We start from the raw sequence: 23087 nt of genomic DNA on the forward strand, positions 1-23087 counted from the left end.
ATTAAAAAATATCTGAATGTATCTCAAAATAATAATTTCATGTTTAGTAATATTGTCGTAGTTTATAAACTATACAGTACATAAAAAAAACTATTTCATGTATTTAATCTGTAAATTGATACAAAGTACATTTTAAAATTTAACAACTAGTTTACTTTATCAATGGAATAATGCAGTCTGAAATGTTATTTCAAATTAATTTTGTATAATAATGATAAAAATATGTTTTAACGTCAAATGTACATTTGATAGTTTTAGTAATGTGTTTTTATGGATAATAAATCACTAAAGCACTTAATTAGCTCAATGAAAATAACAACCAAAATAAAAATGCATACATATTTTTTCCTGGGATACTTCCAACCAACTTCAAGCATCGTAATCATATTTAAAATAAATACATAAAAAAACAAGAAAAACAAACAAACATAAAAGGTCAGCTGTTCAGACTTTCCCTTAAATCAAGATTAACAAATTTTCACCTGACCTCACTTGGAATACAACTGATTTGTTATTCTATGCATGATAACGACTTTGTTTTTGTTTTTTAAACTAACTTAGTGGTTAAATAGTTGAGTTTCCACAACAACACTCAGGCTACAGCTGTCTTATGTAACCTGCTCAGATGAGAGGCAAAATGTCTTGCAACGACAGAATACAATGGGACAAACAGAATTAGGAGAAAAGAATACACTGTTTGAAGAGTTGGACGGTATTTTATTCAGAATGACATACATTTTTGCATCTTACCACAAAGAGGGAAATATTATTTGCAATATTTAGAAATCATTTACAGCTGCTCTTTTCATCAGCACAAATTTCACTGTTTCTCCTCAAAGTGTGTCTTTGATCAAATAAATAAATAAATCTTTTACCACACGCCAGCTCGCCAAGTATAAATTTGTTGAACCAATACAATATGATCCATGTAATTTAGGTTGCACATTGCGCAGGCAAAAGGCGACTCTTGGGAGAATTAATGTGCGTACTTGCATGAGTTACTAAATGTGCCTTTTGAGTGAACCTTTGACCACAAACTGAGCAGGCAAAAGGTCTCTCACCAGTGTGCGTTCTTGTGTGCCTGATTAAACTCGATTTCCTCGAGAACGTTTTATCACAAACCGAGCAGGAAAAAGGTTTTTCCCCAGTGTGTGTTCTTATGTGCCTTCTAAAATCGACCTTCCAAGTGAATATTTTACCACAAACCGCACAGCCGAAAGGTTTCTCTCCAGTGTGTGTTATTGCGTGTCTTCCCAGTTGCTCCTTATAAGTGAATCTTTCATCGCAGACCGAGCAGGCAAAAGGTTTCTCCCCGGTATGTTTGCTTGTGTGCGTTATTAAATTTGTCTTCCCTGTGAATCTTTTTCCACAAAACGCACAGGCGAAAGGTTTCTCCCCAGTGTGTGTTCTCATGTGCCTTTTCAATGTTGACTTGGTGGCAAACGTTTTGTCACACTGAGAACATTTGGAGCGTTTGCTGTCAGCGTGGCCTTTGGAGTGTTTGTCATCGTCAGTGTCAGAGGATCGTGACATTATGTCGTCACTATCTGATAACGGAGCTAAGAGGTTGTCTGCTTGTGACCGTCCGCGATGTGATCCTCCATCACCTTGACTTGAACTGCAGCCTGGAGTCTCCACCTCTCCGGTCTCCTCACTTTGACCTTCGTCGTCTTCACTCTTCAAAGGGACAACAGTAATTTGCAACTTGGTGATATCCTCCCCCTCCTCTTCCTCCTTAATGGGAGGAGGTTTCTCCGTCTCTGACTCATTTTCGTGGGGAAACTTTTGTTCCTGCTTCTCAGGACAGAGAGCTTCCAATCCAGAACTTCTGTTGTATGCTGAACCCATAAAATGTTTTTTTCTAGTGTGTGTTCGTTTGTGCCTTAATAAATCCGACTTCATAGTGAATCTTTTACCACAAACTAAGCAGGCGAACGGTTTCTCCCCAGTGTGTGTTTTTGTGTGCTGTATTAAATCTATCTTCATGGTGAATCTTTTACCACAAACTGAGCAGGCAAAAGGTTTCTCCCCAGTATGAGTCCTTGTGTGCCTTATCAAATCTTTATTCCAAGTGTAACTTTTACCACATACTGAGCAGACAAACGGTTTTGCTCCTGTGTGCGTTTTTCTGTGTCTCGTTAAATCGGAATTCATTGTGAATCGTTTACCACAAACCGAGCATGCAAAAGGTCTTTCTCCAGTGTGCGTTCTTACGTGTCTTAATAAACTTGTTTTTCTGGCGAATATTTGACCACAAACTGCGCAGGCAAAAGGATCCTCCGCGATGTGTGTTCTTTTTTTGAATCCCTCCTGAGTTGACGTTTCATCACAAACTGTGTGTGTTCTTGCGTGTCTTACTAAATTTCCCTTTACAGAGAATTTTTTACCACAAACTGAGCAGGCAAAGTTTTTCTCCACAGTGTGCGTTCTTGTGTGTTTTTCCAATTGTTCCTTCTGCTTGAATGTTTTATCACAAACTAAGCAGCCAAAAGGTTTCTCCCCGCTGTGTGTTCTCATGTGCCTTTTTAAATTGGACTTGTTGAAAAAATAAATTTCACACTGAGAACATTTGCGGGGTTTTTTGCTAGAGGGACATTTCATATCACCTGCAGGTTGCTCATCATCATCAGTGTTCGACCTTAAGCCGTCATAGTCAGAAACAAAGCGGCTGTCTGCTTTGCATCCTCCACAGTGGTCTCCGTCATCCTCTTCATCATCATCATCATCATCATCTTCACTCTTCATATGCTCACTCGTGAGTGTCAACTTGGTGATCTCAGCCTCATGCAAAATTTCAATCTTGTCGCCCTCATGACCGATGCTTTGTTCCTCCTCTTCCTCTTTAATGGGAGGACTCTCTTCCTCTTCTTTAATCTGGAAAGGCTCTGGATCTTCCTGCTCCACCCTGGAACTCCATTCCTTCTGTTCAGAGCGAAGATCTCCTTCACCGACATCTGCGTTGAAATGACAAACGGACATGGTTGGGACAAGTCAAGCTTTGCTCTGTCATGTTATGATTGGCTCTCCAATGCACAAACACACACAAAAACTAAAATCTAACTAAGATTACAAATATCAAATCAAGACAAAATGTGCTTGTTCTTTGTCTAGGAAGATATTTCTTCTTACCAAGCATCCTGCTTGAGACTGTTGGAATGTTGTCCCTTTCATGTGCTTCAACAATTTCAGAAGTTATTATAACAAAAGTTAGAACTTTAACTTTGATTCGATGAGTCCCGGATGACTGCTAGGCAGTGGTGCCCTCTAAAAATAGTCGGATCAAAAGTAACCCAATTAGGTCAAAAAGGAACTGACCTTGGTCAATTTGAAAAAGACAAACAAACAAACAAAAAATACCCCATTTTTTTTGCTGTTGTTGTTACAAAATATTATTGGATCTCGGTCAATTTGACAAACAACAAACCCAAATTTTGGATTGTTTTGTAATAAATAAATAGATAAACAAACAAATAAATACATAAGTAGCGACCGGTCATTTTTGACCCTAAATAGTTTTTGTTGTTGTTGTTTTTGAAAGTATTATTATTTATATTGGGCTTTGCTTAATTTGACCCAACTTTTTTTTTTTTAATTCACAAACAACAAGCCCATGGGTCAAATGGACCCAAGTAGCCAACAGTCTCTTCATGATCTATAATTGTTTGTGAGACGAGTTCCTTTTTAATAGTTCATTATTATTATTATTATTATTATTATTATTATTATTAAATTGGTTAATTTGACCCAACCTTTGATTGTTTTGTATTGCAAAAATATATAATTAAATGAGTCAAATTGACCCAAGCAGCGATCAGTCCCCTTTTGACCCATAGTTGGGTTAGTATTGAGTACATTCAGTCCTACAACCTGTGCTGTAACCTGTCCAATCAAAGAAAAGTTTCAGGACTAGAGCAGACCTTACGTCAGGATTCGTTCAAGGTCGTAGCGTTTCCTAAACGTTCTATAGAGAGTCTCAATGGTTCTCTACGGGACAATTAAGACACGATGAAGTCGGATGAAAGAAAAACAATTACGATTATTTAGAGAATATTAGGAAATGCCTTCGACCTTGAACAAACCCCAACTTGAAATCAACATTATTTAACTTTGCGGGCGACAGCAAAGTAAATGACCATAACAGCTAATTTCACAAGCAAGCTAATAATGATAGAGGAAGATGGCAAAATGAAGCTTCATGAAGCACTTGTGATTTTTTTTAAGTCCCCTAGATGGTGCTCTTGGTTTAAATATAAAGCCTAGTGCAATGGAAATGTATTAAATTTCTACTGCATCTTCCAACCAAGAGCACCATCTAGGGGACTTAAAAAAAATCACAAGTGCTTCATGAAGCTTCATTTTGCCATCACTACTTATTGTCATTCAGCAAACATAACATCCCAGTTGTTGTCACCGAACGAAATGTCAAAAATGCAAAGCCCCGAAATAAAAGCACAGAATAAAAAAACAATACAGTAAATAAAAATAATAAAATAAAACCTTAAAACGACTGTGAGAGTGAGAAGTACACAAACCTGCAGCATGCAACACATCTTGAGGCTTCTTGAAAACATCCAATAGTTGACCCTGTCGCTCATTCTCGTCTTTTATTCCACGTAGTTCCTCCTCGTACTCTTCTTTCACACTTTTTGTACACATTTTCACACAACCACAACACTCGACGCTCCCGGTTGAGCGATGTGCCGTGAAATTCCACGCGAAGCTACAAAGTGCATTGATAATAATTGATGAATCTGTTTGTTCTAGTATTCGACAAACATACGTAAATAAATGAAAAAAGGTGATCATGAAGGCCAGCTTGAAGACAGCGCCGTCTTGCTAGCGTCTTTCTAGTGTTACAGTACTTGAAGACCAGCGGAAAGGGGAAACGTTTACTTCCGGGAGACGACCCACGGTCAGTACATTCTAGTGCATTGCTGCCTTCTGCAGGTGAGGATGTGTCATTACACTTGGTCTCTACAACAGTCCAGCTGCGATCAAATTCAATGCCTTAAAGATGAACAGAAATGGTAACACAATCAACGCAATACGACTATTAACAAAGGAGGCTGCAGTGGATATAAAAATCTACACCCCGCTGCTCAAATAGCAGGTTTTTGTGTTATATAATTAAAAAATAATTTCACCCACTATTAGCATCTGATCATTTTTATTAGCTGATAAAATCAATTGAAATTAAAGTTGGCAGCCAGAATCAACACTGAAAAAATTAAATATATTTTAAAATGCTACTGGAAGTATAAAAACACAGTTGAAATGCAAACAAAGAGAATTGTTTTGTGATGTGTGTGATTTTATTGCTTTACATTGTCAGCAGTGTCTGGAGCAAAACGAATGTCAGTTTAAGAACAGGCGACGACAAAACCATAAAATGATTTTTGAAATCAAGGTCAAAGTTCAACAACAAAAAATTATAACACCAACATTAGTTATTTAAAATGTGCACACATTGTTGGGACACTTTTCCATCATACCACAAAGAGTCAAAGATTCTTTGCAATTTATTTACATCTGCTCTCATCACCAGCACACTCGTGTCCCATGGTTTATAACCAATATGTATTCTTGCCAAAAGTTCACATTTGAGCAAACTTTAAGAAAAATATTAGCCAAGTATGAATATATGAAACATTTAACTTAATTTGCACATTGAGCCAGCAAAAGTTGACCCGTGGTTGTGCCAAAAGTATTTACCCACGTACAAAAATCGCATCCCCTGCCGTGGGATATAACTTACCACAGAAAGTGGAGTTTCAACTTCAAACGTCTGGAACAAAACAAAAACAGTAACATTCAGCCATCTGAGCCTTTTCTATGCATTTCTGCATAGAAAAAAAAAAAAGACACAATATGGCGATATTACAATGCACAATTCTCAAATCGATTAGATATGCGGCCGAATCGATGTTTAAACATAATTTTTTTTTTTTTTTAAATGGAAATATTCAACAAAAAGTCTTACACATTAAGCATGGAAGACTGTTATATTAATGGAACATTAAGCCTTAATATTTTATTTCAAGGATGTTCAAACATGAAACAGTTTGCAACCCATTTGTTAAATACTCAGTTATAAGCTTGAAGTTTCAGATAAATACATTTTCTTACAAATCTTAGTGTACATTTACAAGTTGTTCTGATCATTTTCTAAATTTGAGTGTAACCGCAATAATCAATTTATAGAGTCATATCGGGATTAACCGTATTGAATCGTGATACGGATCAAACCGCCAGGTATGCGGCAATTCACACCCCTAGTATAGACCAACTAGGCCTTTACCGTTTATTAAATTAGGACATAAATGCTACTAACAGGGTCCAGGAGGTCACTAGTGCTAAATGACACATGCATACCAATTTGGCCTTTAAATGGGCAGTGAGCAAGGGAAGACAAGAGACCAAAATTCCATTTCACAGATTTAATAGTTACTGCCAAAAAACTTCAGAAGTGCACCGATTACCTAGAAGGGGGTGGAGAAAGGCAAATGAAGCTCAACCTTTAAAAAAAAAAAAAATAAATAAATAAATAAAAAGTATATATGCAGTTCATCTTACCTGCGCCGACATGGAGGAGCCTACCAAGGATACCATGCGCGACACTTGCGACTGGGCTTACAGCAAGACGGTGAACAAGGGCAAGGACGGTAGCCACGTTTACAGTGAGGAGGAGGACAAGCGCCAGGTAATGGGCAAGGGACTGGCTCAGCGCAAGGAGAACAGATGGGGCAAATATTTTGCATGGGAGGGAACGACTGTCCATCAGAACTAAAGAACCCTCCGTCCTGGGACAAACTTGCACCGTGTTGCTGGTTGTGGGGTTGAGACAAATACGGCATATCGGACTCATGCTCACTATATTGCTGCGGATCCCAACTTGGTGGCAGGCTTCTTGGAGAAGCAAAACCTCTATAGTGTGAGCCACCTCCTAAAAAGGAGGAAAGATTACAAAAAGTTACAATAGTTTTGAAGGTGCATACATTAACAGGTACTTCCTTACCTTTGGCGTAGTGCCCAAAAGCTACCAGCCAGAGCACAAGCACCCTGGCGAGGGGGGGGGAAAAAATGACATGAACAAAGAGAGCAAAACAAACCTCAACATAAACAAAATTGGAGAAAAAGCAACATTACCTCACACACAAGTCACACATCATTGGTGAATCACTGGGTCCTGCTTGCTTGGCTTTGCAACTTCAGTTTGATCTTGTGTCTTGCTGTTGTTGGTTCTGTCAACCCTACTGGCTCTATTTAAGCTCTGTCCCAGTGTCCCTTGCACCAATCAAAAGCTGCTCTTCATAATTGCATTCAGGTGTGCATTGTGCAAGAGTGTGTCACCACTCAAAATCAGGACAATACCCACTTTCTGTTTGAGCTTGGGTATTGAGAATCAGTTCCCTCACAATACAAGATCAGATCTTAACAATGCTACCTGTAAACTACTGTATGTACCCCTTCCCGTCAGTCAAAGCTGAGACCGCTAATGCTAAAAAAAAAAAAAAAAAAAAAAAAAAGTGGCCCCTAGGTTAATAAAAAAAAAAAAGGTTTTCTTTTACAAAACATTTTCTGCACATATTTACCCATTTGCCGATTATGAGAATATTTATTTTCAATATTTATTTATTTTTATTTTAATTTTCTGGGTTTTTGTTGGTGGCCGTTTTTTGGAAAACACAGAGGTTCATCAGTTTTTTTTTGAGAAGAATGTTCTAGCTAAGCAATAAATGTTTTTTTCCCCCAGTGCATTTCAACTAAGTTAATTTTACACAGAATTTAGCTATTTGTGGGTCAGCCCTAAGTGTCATGTATAGCTTTAAATTGCAATATTACCATTCATCACTAGACGGCCGGCTGGCTTAGTTGTGCTTGTCTTATACTGCCCTATATTAAAATGTAAGACATAAAAGACAAAGTACCAGAATAATAAAATTAGCTAGTGGCTGTGTAGTGTTTTATTGCATGCTTATGTATCTAAGTAGGGACCACACTGAGTTTTCACATACAAAGTTGGGGACCTCACTGCCAAGCGAGGACATTGGAGGATCCCTTTTGGTTAGGACTCTTTTTAAAGATCAAAACTTTGCGTGTGTGGTAATAAATCACACCAAAAAAAAAGTTACTGTAATTAATGTTTAGCAGTTTTGTACCATCCTTGAATGTTAATTTTTATGCACGGTGAAAAAAAATAAATCAGTCCGTTTAAACTCATTGGTTTAGGATAGTGGATATGTAAGTATTCATGCATCAAGCACTTTGCCTGTGTCCAAATTGGTCGACTGCATGACGTCACTTCCGGCGCGACTCGACAACACGCAGGGATTTATGACTGATTTACACATGAATGGATTGTCGGCCAACGTGCTACTACTGACAAGTAGTATTGACAATCCAGTCATGTGAAAGTCCGTGCATGCTGTCGCGTCGGGAGTGACGTCATGCAGCCGACAAATTCGCCCTTCGGAGGACCCAGCCTTGTGAATTTGGAGACAGCATTTGTCTTTCTAGAAAATGACATTTTTCGTTTCCTATTGGATGATACACATTTTTAGTCATGGTGAAGCCCTCACAAAGTCCATGCAGTCGGTCACATTTTAGATTAATAGCTTAATAAGAAGAAAAAAAAACACAAAATAAGATTTCATTTTCACAAATTTTAATAAGAGTTGTCAAGAAAGTGAACATCAGAAAAACCTGGAGAAAAATAAAAGTTATCATAAGTTAACACACACCTTTCATGAAAAGGGTCAAACTTGCACTACAGTTCATCTTACCTACTTGGACCTGGGGTGAGCCTACCAAGAAAACCAAGGACGACATGAACGGCTGTTTTTACAGCAAGATGGTGGGCAAGGGCAAGGCCTATAGCCACGTTTGCAATAAGGAGGAGGGCAAGGGTCAGGTAATGGGCAAGGGAGTGGCTCAGGGCAACGAGGACAGATGGGGCAAATATTTTGCACTGGAGGGAACGACTGTCCACCGGAACCAAAGATCGCACCGTCCTGGGACAAACTTTCACTGTGCTGTTGGTCATGGGATTGAGCCACATAGCCCATTGGCGCGAAATCTAAATACTCATCGTTCTCGAAGAATGCCTCCATATCGGACTCTGGTTGACTGTATTGCTGTGGATCCAAGCTAGTTCTTTGGCTTCTGGGTGAAAAAACAGCCGACTGAAAAGGAGGAACAAATCCTCTATGTCTAGAACTACCTCCTAAAAGATTAAATGACACAAAAGTTACAATACTTCTGCAAGTGCACAGATGATTTACAGGTACTTACCCTTTACATGGTGTCCGAAGACTAACAGCCAGAACACAAGCACCCTTTAAGAGAGGAAAAAAAAGACAACTGAACAAATACACACAAAAAAAGTCAACATAGACGAAGAAAGTTAAAAAATTAAATACCTCATACAAAAGACACAAGCCATTAGTGACCGTGGTTCTGGGTTCAGGTTCTGCTTACTTGGCTTTGCAACTGTAGCTTGTGCTTGTGTCCTGCTACTGCTGTCACCACACTGGCTCTATTTAAGTGCTGTCACTTACACCAATCAGCATGCTGCTCTGGATCATTGCACACAGGTGTACATGGCAAGGTGTGACCGTGACAACTTCCTCATGCCCAAAAAACTTAGCAATAAATGAAAATAAATAAATAAATTTCCCCTCCCCAAATGGCCTCCAAAATTAAATACTGTATATGGTGAGACACATCACTATTCACTGTAACTGTCATTGTAGTAAATGTATGACCCCTATCTATCAGTTATTGGTGACAAAGCAAAAAGTTATTAGTATTCATGTTATAATATTATGTCACATTAAAATTTTCAAATGAAAAAAAAAGCATATCTTGTTGCATTGAAGATTTCTATTTTATTTTTAATATAAAAATATCTTGTGATAAAAATCTGTGATAAAATTGGAATTCATGTGAGAAATTGTAATTTCCTTTCAAAAAATAATTTAAGATAAAGTGTAACATTTTGTAACCTTCAATTTAAAAAAAAAAATACAATGCACTTTTACATTTTTTTACGTGCATATTTTATTTTCTATTTGAAATAGTGATGTTTCCTTTTTTTAATATCTTAACTTTTCTCATAAATTTCTTAGGTATGTCATGCTTTGGATTTATGTTTAAAAATATGCGGTGGTCCAGGTCCGCACACATGCAACATTCCAGCAATTGTTGTCAACTTTTGGCTTGTCCAACGTACATTACTTTTACACATTGTGAAACCAGTTAATTTCACTGCGGAATATTGATTTGATATATCGCCGCATTGAGTTATGAGCTTGATTTTGAATTTCTTTAAACTCGTAAATCAAGTCACCACACAGAGCGTGATATTAGACTCTCTCTAGTCTAGTGGTACGCGAAAGAATACTAATGTAATATTTATTTAACCTTTAAAATCTGTTTGTTTTTAAGCTTTTATACACTGTACACTTTTTTAGTTGACTTAATTATGTGAAATACATTTGAATCATTGTTATTTTCAGTGAAGTTTTTATCACTATGCACAATGTTCATGTTCAACTGTCCATAATGTTACGGTGGCTTAGAATAATATTAATAATAATGTATAAAATCTCTGTCTCTTTTTTTGATAAATACTTTTTTATTTTATTTTATTTTTTTTAGATTAGATTAGAATCTAAAAAATACACTTGCTTGTATGGGGTCGTGGCTTATAATATTAAATATATATTTCATGTATAAAATCTCTGTCACATTTTTTGATAAATACTTTATTATTATATATATTTTTTAGATTAGATTAGAATCTAAAACTACACTTGCTTGTATGGGGTTTCCAAGGCAGGTTGTTTGTGCAGTTCCTAAGGAAGCCTGGTAGGGGGCAGTGACGTCCCACCTGGTTGAAGCAGGTGCTCCCTGTTGCTAAGATCCAAGGGCGGCTGCGCGGTAGGCGAGCCGAACGTTGAGTTGAATGAGTTCTCGCTACAGTTGAAGTCAGGCAGCCGTTACCGTGGGACGCAGCCGGTGGCGCCGCGGGGGGAAAGACAGCAGCCTCCCCACCACCGCCAGACACTGTTACCGCTCACCGCGCTCAGTGGCAACACTTAGCCGCTGTGCTAGCGTCACGGCTAGCCGTGCCATGTCATGACGTCGCCGGAGATTTCCTCCACATCTGTCCGCTGTTACTTCGAGACGCACCCAGTTTTCTCACCACACCGGTGACCGAAACCGCATTTTCCCGGAGGATTTTGGCTTATTCTGTATCGCCCTAGAAAGCAGTCCCGTGGATACATTTGATCTTTTTGGACCGGGATGGCCGAAAGATCTGCCGGACTGTTGACCGTGACTCTGGAGCCCACGCCGGCTGTCGCTATGACCCTACCGGCGGAGGTCCGAGCCAAGTTGGCCGAGCTGGAGTTGGAGCTGTCCGAAGGTAACTCCAACACTGTCATATCGTTTCATTTTTTGGCACACCGACTGTAAGGAAAACATTTTACATTAGAGAAAAAGCTCAAAGTGTACCACCAGGAAAAAATGTCACCAACTGTGGATACACGGGCCATCATTTAGGAAGTCATTTAATTATGCTGCGTATCACTATACCACGTCACTGTCATATATTGATGAACAAACAATAGGCTACATTATCTGTGTTACATAAAGATACTGGACCAATTTCTCACACCTGATGATCTTACCATCACATTGAGTTTCTTCCCCAACATTTGTTCGCACATCTTTTACTTTCTGAAAAGCTCATGGCACACAGTAACAACCAAAATGTTTACTTCAAAATTTTTCTTAAATAATGATAGATACAGTCCACAGGGCATTTAATTGTTCTGCCCGTCCCTCTGCACCACTGGCATAGTCAGATGAACAAAGATACATCCCTAGGAAATACTTATGTATATTTATATATTTTTTACCAGTTCCTACAACATACTGTTTGGCAGTCACTGGTTTAATAAATTACATGACAGTTCCCAAAGCTGGTGTGGGTTTGTTGACATTTTGAGACACTCGAGTGTTTCTCACCCTTTATTGAGCCAAGGCATATGTAATTTACATCATAAAAAGCCAATGGCACATGACCAAACAAAAATGTCAACAAAAATTGTATAACGCTTGATAGGCATGTCTTGTAGAAGAGTATTTATTTGTTTCATCACTATGTTGCTGGCCTAGGTAGATGCCTAAAGTGGTTGGGAATCACTGTTACGGACTGTCTTCACGTGTGAGTTGTAAAGTTTTTTTTTTGCAGTCCACATTAGTGGAACGACTGGGTCTACAACCATGCATGCCGCGGCTATGTGGTGGTTTAGTGGGTACACAATCATACAACGTCTGTCAATGTGGATCTGACTCGGACAGACGGCAGCTAACTTAAAAGCAACAAAGAAAAAGGGTGACTTTTGTCTTTGTTTTGTCACAAAGGGTTTTAAAATTAGTGTTCTTTTTAGAGTATTTCAAACAGGAGCTTTCTCTTACCACCCGGACACTGAATACAATAGGGTCATCTGTTTGACATTTACTTTTTTACAAAAGTACTACAGACTTTCTTCATAGCCTATCCAGAGCTAAGATTGGAACTCCAGAATTGTGAGGCAGTTCACAAGTTCACAACACTAAGACATACAACCATTCATACTCCCGACATGGAGGGGGGGGGGGGGGGGGAACAACATCAGTAACATGCATGGTTTTGGAGAAGTGGGAGGAAGCCATTAGCCTGGCACTAGCCAGATTGATTTGTGCTTCACTCGAGGAGTTCTCCACAATATCAGTCTGGAAATGCTCCGCGTTGATTTGCTCGGGAAAGGCGGGGCATGCTGTACAACACTTCGAGCTGATTGGACGAAGCAGAATCATGTGCATTCTACCTAACTTTTGTTTCGACCAATCACGGCAAAGGATGAAAAGTCGCCACCGACATGCGACTGTTGTGACTCGCTGATAACATGGCGTTGAATTTATGTTGTCGGTTTTGCAATATTGATATGCGGATACAAGAGACTAATTCAGCAAGAACAGAACAGAACAGTGTCCACGCATTCGTCCACCAGTGTCGCCATGTTTGGTTTGTTTTTTCCCCGCCCCCAAATACAATGTCGCTCTGTGATTGGTCCAACCCACCAGTGGTTCGTTTCGGTGGAAATCAATGAAAGTGGTACAAGATGGATTCTCAGGAGTTTGTGAACTCCGCGAGAATACATCTTGCAAGAGCAAGGTTAGGAAGCCATCGTACCGCATTGAAAACACTGAATGGCCAAAGCTGAGACCCCAAACCTCAGAAACTTGCTACCAGGCCATTATTGAATAATGCAATCAAAAGAAATACAGTAAGCATGGCGGTAATTGGGTGTGCGTGACAGGTTTCTTACACTTCTGTGCAAGCCAACTTAAACTAGCTGAATCCCCCATTTTGCATCAAAAATGCTAATTGCAATTTTTCCTTTGTCAATTCAAAAATACACAAAATAATGTTAAAGTCCAAGCTAACCATTTGACCTTAGATTTGTTCAGATTTCAAAATATCAACTGAACATGCTTAACTTCCTAACACGCATGGCACATTTAATGTTTTTAGACTCACAATAGTCATACAAGCGTAAAAGTTAACTACAAGTGCCATTAATTCTGGAACACAGTTAAACTTTGAAATGGTCAACCTGATTTGTTAAAAATAAATTAAATAAAACCCACTCCCCAAAAATGTTGTTATGCTTCTATGTGGGACCTAAAAAAACAAAAGGCAAACGGAAAGCAACCATCGTAGCATTAATTAGCATTATAGTGTGTCGGCAACTTAATGGAGCAATTAAAGGAGAAGTCAATCCCCCCCCACAATTTTTTGGGGACATTAATATATTCTATTCAGTATACAGCGATGCTTGTTTTAAAATGCTTTATAAATAAAGTTGAGTTGAGAAGTCCTGAGGAATCCCAAACACAAACCTCATATTTGATATTGGCATACAAACAATACCAAGTACACTGTAACTTTAAAGGCTGTTTTAATGTAAACTAGACATTCAGAATCGTAACTTCAAGTGAACCTTTAATTAAATGTACAACATCAAAACAAAGCAACACAAAATACAAGAGCTGCCGTGAGGCCGCTAATGGAACAGATGAGTGTCTAGCAAATCTATATCTGTCCAGTTTCCTCTTCCTGCTCTCCGCATGACACATCCTGCCTTTACTCGAGCTCTGATAGCAGCACTTCCCTCTGCTTTCTACCCATTCTCCTCTCGCTACCGTTCTGTGGTCCTCCGTTCCCCACCTCCACGGCCTCCACGTATCACCGTCGCATAGAATAGACAGAGCGCTGTCGGAAAGCAGCTCGTTGATTTCCAGCCCTTGTCGATGAGCTCCTCTCACAGGGACGTTTGATTTGTACTGTCGCATCTGTTTAGTATGCCTGAGTGTGTGCGGCTAACCTTTGTAAAAGCGCAGGGCCGCTGTATTATTCATGTGCCGGAATGAATGTGCCTCGTATGTTTTCCTAAGCAGTCCAGCAGCAGAAGCAGCCGCAGCGGCGGGGCTGAAACGATCCGGCGGCTTAGCTCGATAATATTTCAGCGTCAGCAGTCGAGACCTGCCGATGTGTGAAATAAACAATCGGTGCACTCTCAATGGGGTTACGAGAATACAGTGGCAGGTATTGAATGTCACTTTTCTCTGTTCTTTGAGTTTTTACAGGCTGCATCACACAACACGACCTCTATCTGATTGGTATTCAAGGGACATATGGAAAATATTGAACTTTTTGATGGCCTACATATAGACCGGCACGCATACTTCCGGGTGACAATGGCTCCGATGGCAACACTGGCGAACAAACCCTTCTATTATGTGTAATAAACCAAGACGGAGCAATTTAAAAACTGGGTAAACATGGTTTGTATGATGATTTTGACATAATTTTTTTACCACCATAGTTTAAATCTATGACGGGAAATAGCTTCTGAGGGTGACTTGAATTCCGGTCGTAATTTAAATTTCAACAGGTAACTTAATTAAAAAAAAAACATGTGGTGGAAATTCGCTCATAGTTATTGTGACAGAGTTGTAGTTAGCTAGCAGGCTAGCTGTTATGTTTTGCAAAATTACTTGGAATCAAAAATTGTATACATGCCTGTGAGGAAATGCCTTTCACAAATCCGGTGATGGAGATTTGGTTCCCATTAAGTCCCTTTAAAATGTACTACTTTGCCAGTTGCCACAAGGCATTATTAGGATGTTTGCTGTACAACTATTTACAATAGCTAAGGTTATGCTCAAGCTTCACGGTATATACAGTAAATGGTATATATTTGGAAGCTACTGACCAATCGCTATAATGCCTATTGATGGTGTCATATGTGCCTCTGTGGTGTAACATTAGGGTTAATTTGCATGACAACTTCCTTCGCTCAAATTTCTCCACTCGTTACATGATCTAGGGTGGTTTGAAGATCCTGAACCACTTTCCAGCGACTGTCTGAAACACTGTAACGTAGAGGCACGATCTTGAATGTGTTATGTCGAAGCCAAAAGGTAAGCAGAGCTGCATTGAGTTTTGTTGGATTTACTAATTAGCTTTAACTAATTTTAGCTTAGATGAAGATGCGGTGGAATTGTGGATCGTTTGTGTTTGGTGATGAGTCCCTGCGCCTCATAAACACAATGCCGTATGACGTACTGATCTCCACAAACTCGTGGTCAGGTGGTCATTATTTTTTTTCCACAATGTGAATAGTGCTCCAGAAAAGTAGTAGTATAGTAATGAAAATCGGACTAATGTGGTGCGGTTTATACACTCGCTCAGCTGCATGAGACAAGTGCGTCCCATAGAAAAATGCTAAATTGAGCAAGACAAGAAATAAGATGCACTATATTTGTTGTCCTCGTGGTATTTTTTTATTTTATTATTTAGATTTTTTTCCCCTGGAGAGCTCAGTATTGTTCATTCGGTAATTTTACCGATTTGACATGTCATCATCATTGCTGTCCTTTTTTTTAATTAAAAAAAAAAAAAAAAATATATATATATATATATATATATATATATACATATATATATATATATATATATTTTTTGTATTTATTTTTTTGTATGTGGGTGCGTGCGTGTGTGCGTGCGAGTGTGTGTGTATTCATCCTCGTGGTATTTTGACAAACACGTTTTACAGACGTTAGTGAAACACATGAAGTGTTTTGAATTTTGAAAAAAATTAGAAAGGCTCTTGCTTTTGTAGGCGTAAGCTGTGAGTTACAGTTCATAAATCCAATTGTTTTGTTTTTTGTTTTGCCATTTTAGTTTTGGTTGGCCGTCACCAAAATGACCAAATCCTTTTGTTGTTGGTTTTCCCAGAACAGAACCCTCCCATCCCAAATGCTACACACCACACTCGAGAGGATAGGGTGTGTTACCTCTCAGCTGATGTGGATGAGTGGTCCAAAAATGGGGTGGGAAGGAGGGCAAGAAGACAGATGAACCCCATTATCTCCTGCCGGGATGGAGGAGGAGGTTTTGTCTTGTCTGCTGAGAAAATTCATAGTCTCTCCCTCGCTCATTCCTCAAATGGTTTCTTCCCTTCTTCTGTTAGTTCGCCGCACCCTCTGATCACAAACTATTTTTTTTATGTCATTTTTTTTCTCCTCAGGAAAGTTGGCAAACAACAGGCTGACTGATCAGTTAGTTTCTTCGCCAGCTCCTATGTGGCAAATATTTACAGAGGTTTTTTTTTCTGTTTTGATAACAGTTGTAGCTTGTTTTCAGTGTTAGGAAGATGTGTGACTTTATGAGAGTACAATGAGAAGTTGGGTACTTTTTAAGAAGTTAATGATCTGCTCATAAAAAACAAAAAAGATGTCATATGTGTTGGTTCCAGTAGAGATGACCCAATCCAGATGGAAGTGAAGTTTTGACCTTATCGAATCTATCTCAAGGAAGACAAATTATGCTTTTTTTTGTCTCCAAAATTTGAAAAAGTTCTTCTCCAGTGTCCTCATAGGATGTCTGTGACATGTTCATTAAAATATCCCAAAGATCAAGAATGATAACTATCGTATTTTTCGGCCTATTAGTCCCTCCGAAGTCGCACCAGTGAAAAAAAAATGCGGCATGAAAAAGAAAAAAAAAAAGCCGATAAATCTCACTAGACTAGTGTCATTTTTGGGGAAAATTTCCATCCATCCATCCATCCATTTTCTCGACCGCTTTTCCTCACAAGGGTCGCGGGGGTGCTGGAGCCTATCCCAGCTGGCTTCAGGCAGTAGGCGGGGTACACCCTGAACTGGTTGCCAGCCAATCGCAGGGCACACAGAGACAAACATACTCACAATCACACCTGTGGACAATTTGGAGTGTTCAATTAACCTGTCATGCATGTCTTTGAAATGTGGGAGGAAACCGGAGCACCCGGAGAAAACCCACGCAAGCACGGGGAGAACATGCAAACTCCACCCAGGAAGGCCGAAGCCCGGACTCGATCTCACGTCCTCTGCACTGGGAGGCGGACGTGCTAACCAGTCAGCCACCGTGCTAACCAGTCAGCCACCGTGCTAACCAGTCAGCCACCGTGCTAACCAGTCAGCCACCGTGCTAACCAGTCAGCCACCGTGCTAACCAGTCAGCCACCGTGCTAACCAGTCAGCCACCGTGCTAACCAGTCAGCCACCGTGCTAAAATTTATTGGGGAAAATTTATTTAGCAAAAATAGTGAAGGTTCCATTGAATATTGTCGCATGCATTTCAGATGGCGGGAATGCGCAAAAAAAATTGCTAATCGTAATTGCCAAAAGAAAGTAGAAGAAGAAATGGAAGAAAGAAAAAAATAGTTGGTCAAATAGTCATGGCAACTAACGTGTGTGACATGTCGTTAGTTTGCTGCCTAGTCTCACGTTTGTCTCCCCACCTAGCTCACTAGCTTAGCATGTAGCACCACAACAAGGATTTACTATCCGCAGCAGCAAAAGGTGTAATAACCGAACAGGATTCTGCATTTAGCCACAATACGACGCGGCATTCTAGTTAAGGTAAGCACCTGTCAACTAAAAAGGGGGTGGGGGGGGGGGGGGGACCAAAAAAACTTTTTACATAGTTAGAAGCGGAAGTTTAAAATCCAACAGGAGCACGTTCGCTGCCATGAACATAATAAGGGAATGGAGATTTTGGGTGCCAGTCAGAACTCGTAGAAGTCGTAGGACCAGCCAATCTATGAAAAATAGTACGACTTATAGTCCAAAAAACACGCTAAATAAATAATCACATTCGCACATTGACTCTTTCAAGGGGCTTGCTCTGTCTCATGCAAATGAGCAAGTTGAGCAACTGTATGCTACTGTTTATTTGTCACTGCTTGCCCACACTAAAATGTCCAACAAAATATTAACTTTGCATGCATTTAATTAATTGTGATTCACTCCTCTTCAAACCCACATTGAAAGTTAGCGACACTTTACCAAATACCGAATGTGAAGCATTTGGGGTTAGCCATGCCTGTATGTCAGGCCACTCAATGGAGTTCAAGGCCGTACAGCACATTCCCTTTTTGAGACCACTTTCCCCTCCTAAGTCATGAAGTATAAACTTTCACCAGGCTCCCCTTGTGAATTCAGCCAATCGATGAGCCGAATCAAGCATTTGATGAATGCACTTCAAGTATCTTCATCCAGAGTTTTGAGAGCATATAAGATTTAGGATTTTCGCTGCTGCTGGTTAGCAGGATAATATAAAAAGGATCCAAGAGGAAAAGAATGTTGAACCCTGGAGTGAGTGTTCAACTTTTGCTTTCTTGAAGTCCAGTTGGCAGATGCCATTGTGTCTGTAACAGTGGTGAATGTTACTGGAGACTCATGCATTTTTCAAGGGTGTGCCTCAGAGCAGGGCAGAACTTCAAATTCTTGGGCTGCATTCTTAAGCTTTTATTTTTGTACTGCACATGAGTGGATGACATGTTATTTTATCCTTCTCAAATTTATACATATTTCTCGTCTTCTTTCACTCTGTGTTGTTTTCTATTAATTTAATAACTTTTGATCAGTTGTGGATCTGGTTAAAGGTGCAGCGTCAGGAATTCTGTTTCAACTCTGATTTCCATTATATTTTTATGATAACCTCCCCCCCCCCCCCCCAAGAGTAGTTAATGAATCCATGCAGTATTTGGAAACAGAGCTAGTAGACATCAGGGCAAAGCTGGACTCCGAATAAACGCAGTTCGTAAAAAAAAAAAAAAAAAAAAAGTCAATTTCCATACTTGCAAATGACTGGGAACACTTCACATCAAATTTGTTTTAAATTGGAATAGGCTTTGCAGAGTTCCCAATGCTTAAGCTTGTATGGAAATAAAAGCTACGATAAGTATTTTGAGCTTGACACTTTCCCCCCCCCACACACTGCTATTATTCTGAAGTGTGTATAATTTCAGCTGTGGCTGACGCGTTCACTATTTTTTAATGAGATGTTGCTGAAGGTAAACAATGGTGAGTGGGCTGGGCTCTTTGCTATGCAAAAGTCCACAAAGCCTGACGTGTCGTAGTGGTTCAAAATAAGACTTGAGGATTGTGCATGAGTCGGCATTTGACGAAATTAAATTGATTTGACACTGGGGAAAATGCAATGAATTTTTATTTTGTAAAACAATCTCAAGGGATAGGAGAATATCTGAATGTTCTCAATTCCTGTTTTAAGTGCGAGTGTGGTGTCAAGAAGAATACAGTGAGTCCTGTAAATTCACTGTTCAGCAGGGTTTCCCGCAGTGTTTTATAGGCCCGGCGGGCCTTTTCAAGCCTTCCCTTGCTAGGGTAAGCGCCACATCCACACTGTCGACGAATATGATTCGGTGCACGTCGTTCATCGTACGCAACCTGGTGCCTAGGAATTATGTTGACGTGAGTTGAGGAACTTTGTTTAGACCAAAGTACCGGTAGTCCTGAGTGACATGTTAAGGCAATTACTCTACAATTTAAACTATTTTAGGGGCAAAGGGCATCAATTACTTATGGATTCTGATTATCCGCCGCAAACAGCTCAACCTCCCTTAGCTGGCGGTCATGTAGGACCTCTGCTGATATCAGCAAAGTAGTGCACTCAGTTGCCCCGAGACAAAATTAACAATCAACCTAAACCTTAACGGTCATTTCATTGATTATTATACTCAATATCATTATAATCATTGTTTGAAATTGACTGAGAGGACTTTTTGAGGTACGAACCACCGTACTTATAATTTTTTACTTGATTATGACTTAGGAGTATTTACTATAGTTATGATTTTGCTATGTTAGCCTAACTTGGTTATAGACTCCGACGCATTCTGATTCACTTACAAATTCAAGTTGCATCACTGCTGTAGGTACTCTGAGGAAACTGCTGATCCTTTGGAATGTGGCAACACAAAGAGTATTTTTGTTTTCTGGTACTGTGTTCACGCTTTAAGGCATGCGAATTGACTAAAGAGAATCGCAGCATCCTCTTACAACAGTACTGACATGCACCTTTTAATCACAGAACAGTAGAAAGCTGTTGCCAGTCTCCAGCTAGGCCACCATCCTGTCCTTCCGGCCACACAGACATGAGCTTTCCAGCAACCAGCAGGTTTTTAGTCACGCTCCGCATGGGATGTTTTAAAAACTAAGGAAATGTGAAGCAACTTAGCAGGTTTGTTGTATTTTTAGTTGACGTGCTTGCCAGGTACTGTGCTTGGTCTGGTGCCAGTGATGACACAGCGTGTGAGAGATGCTGACTAAACAGATCACTTTAGCCTCATCAAGGACGTCAAAATCAGAATGCGCTGTGATGCTCATTTTTCTCACCGCCGTGGCTTTCTGCTTGGCCTGCCTGCGTCCCGTAACACAGCTGAGTCCACGTCTTTGATCCCTGACCCCTCCCTGTGTCCATCTGGTTGAGCGTAGCATGGGAATTGGACGGTGTCAAGGTAGCACCCCCGCCCTCTGCATCAGCACCAAAACTCAATCTGGTCTTTCTCTGCTCCTGTCACTGATTGCTTTTACACAACCAGATAATTAATCGCCGAATGCCAGCGTCTCGTGTGGCGTATATAATTCTTCACGGAGATGCACAGGGGAGGTAAATTGCGTGGATGTCGTGACTAGGGCTATGTATCGATTCAAATTTCCTCAATCGATTTGATCTTGATTTGCAAGAGTTCAGTTTGTTTAGATAAAAAAAAAAAAATCCTGATTCGATTCAGTTCACTTAAATTCAGTCCGATGTTGATAAACTTCAATTCTTCTTAAATATCAAGGACATGATAAAAACTCCACACAAACAAAAAAACACAAAAAAAATTGCGGAGGCAATAACTGGTTAAATGATTTAGTTTATTAATAAAAGTAATGTGTTAAAATCACTTATGTGTTACACAAACATCAGCAAGGATGAGATGAAAATATTTTCATAATTGTAAATATAAATTAAAAAAGATTCTGAATGGTTTTAAAATGCAATAAGTCAGGTCTTTCATCTAAATTCACGTGAACAGTAAATTTCAAGAAAACTAAGATACAAAAATATTGGCTTTTAAAATGAATTAATAAATCAATATCAGGCTCGAAAAGGAAAATCAAAGTTACTTTATTTTGAGTGCCTGCCGATACCAAGTCCCGGTCCGATACGTTGGCAATGCATGAAGAAGTAAAGAAGAGAGTAAATCTCATATCATTTTTAAGCCTCTACATGAACTCGAAATACATAGTGTGATATACAACTAAGCTAATGCTAATGCTGTACTTTATAATGACTTTGTTACATTATTCATTTCAAAAATTAAGAAAAAAAACTTTAAAACTGACGTGATCTGCTCTGATTTTTCAATCACAGAGTTGTGGGTCGCCTTCCCGGATTTGATACGTACTCTGAATGTGAAAAATTGTCACATTGACTCTGTCCCCTCCAACCATCGGTGCTGAGCTCACCATGATCACATCTCATATTTCTGCATTCATAGGAAGACAATGTTATCCTGCGGAGCTGATGTCACAACATAGCCATATTGCTTTTCACACGGTGAGATTTTATGAATCACAGGCTCTATGTGCAGACGAGGGGAGATTCACCACACGGACAATGTGTTCTACTTACCTTACATTCTCTAGTTCTTTCACTTGTTATTCGTTCATGAATTAAGGGTTAATAATCTAAGACTTTAACGGATCATATAAAAAGCATCGTTTAATATTGCCTGAGAGAAGAGGTGATGAATCCCGACTGGAATCCTTTTTGACTGCGAGCAAACTAGCAGGTTATCAATATTTAATTAAAAGCTTCATTGTTTTGTAATTAATTCCAGAGAGCTCGTGCGATTGTGTACTGGCTAGTGCCAACAACACTTAATTAGCCTCTGTGGACCTTTAACAAGCAGCCGCTACAAGGGTCAGTGTGCATAGCATGTCAGGACCCTGACCTCAAGCTGTACAGTCATCAGGGACAGACTGAAAAGCCACATGAACACTTTTTTTTTTTGGTTAGAAATTGCGTGTTTGCGTACCTGCCGCTATGAAGGATTTCAGTTACATGGTGAATATCTCAATAAAAGATAAGTGGAACCTCTTTGCAGGTCAGGTTGTTTGAGCAGACATGGGTGTGTCGCGGGCTGTTACTATCTAATCTTTTTAGAATTGATTTGAGTAATCAGGTGGATTTGTGATTTGAAATAAACATTTAAATTGAGAATAAAAAAACACTGGTGGGGAAGTAAACCTTTAAATGTGCAATTTGTTGAGTTCTTGTTAGGTCTTCTGAGTTATCATGCAATCATTACTTCCACACCAAAGTTTGATTGATTTAGAATTCCACTATATGTGCGTCTTTGAAGTCAGGTGGAAAATAAGTAAAAACAGGAATATTTTTGCAATGTCTACGTTACTCAGGTGTGTCGTGCTGATCAAAGACAAGCGAGGGCCTCTTGAGTGCAGCGGGCCGTATTGTGAGCACCCGTGGTGGAAAACAAACAGAGCTAAAAAAATGTGTGGAATGTGATTGGACCTGTCAACTAAAGCGTGAGGAAAGGGGCTCCCAAACCCCGAGCGCTGCTGGAAGGCACAGCGATACACGGCACGCACAGGCAAATAGTTAAAACGAG

At 39.6% G+C, this 23087-nt stretch overlaps 2 protein-coding genes and 2 long non-coding RNA genes across 6 annotated transcripts in view; 1 reads left to right on the plus strand and 3 right to left on the minus strand.

Moving 5' to 3' along the window:
- Positions 1-692: 692 nt before the first annotated feature.
- Positions 693-4875, minus strand: LOC144060909 (uncharacterized). The gene is made up of 2 exons (XM_077580836.1): positions 4533-4875; positions 693-2954 (listed from the first exon to the last, which is right to left on the minus strand). The coding sequence occupies exons 1-2, from the start codon at positions 4804-4806 to the stop codon at positions 934-936; spliced, it is 2295 nt and encodes a 764-aa protein (XP_077436962.1). The 5' UTR covers positions 4807-4875; the 3' UTR covers positions 693-933.
- A 1547-nt stretch (positions 4876-6422) lies between these two features.
- LOC144060691 (uncharacterized) lies at positions 6423-7303 on the minus strand. Its single transcript, XR_013295980.1, has 4 exons — positions 7147-7303; positions 7016-7059; positions 6574-6943; positions 6423-6479 (listed from the first exon to the last, which is right to left on the minus strand). It is a non-coding gene; the product is annotated as an uncharacterized LOC144060691 (long non-coding RNA).
- A 1866-nt stretch (positions 7304-9169) lies between these two features.
- Positions 9170-9569, minus strand: LOC144060642 (uncharacterized). Its single transcript, XR_013295963.1, has 3 exons — positions 9420-9569; positions 9292-9335; positions 9170-9223 (listed from the first exon to the last, which is right to left on the minus strand). It is a non-coding gene; the product is annotated as an uncharacterized LOC144060642 (long non-coding RNA).
- A 1365-nt stretch (positions 9570-10934) lies between these two features.
- LOC144060242 (disco-interacting protein 2 homolog A-like) overlaps positions 10935-23087 on the plus strand; it is an 81401-nt gene continuing 69248 nt past the window's right edge. For all 3 annotated transcript variants that reach the window (XM_077579591.1, XM_077579589.1, XM_077579590.1), the window contains exon 1: positions 10935-11428. In XM_077579591.1, the coding sequence (XP_077435717.1) occupies positions 11308-11428 (121 nt within the window). In that variant the 5' untranslated portion in view covers positions 10935-11307. The remainder of the gene's footprint in view (positions 11429-23087) is intronic.

This window comes from Vanacampus margaritifer, chromosome 11, assembly GCF_051991255.1.
Source record: "Vanacampus margaritifer isolate UIUO_Vmar chromosome 11, RoL_Vmar_1.0, whole genome shotgun sequence".
In the NCBI taxonomy this organism is placed as follows: domain Eukaryota; kingdom Metazoa; phylum Chordata; class Actinopteri; order Syngnathiformes; family Syngnathidae; genus Vanacampus; species Vanacampus margaritifer.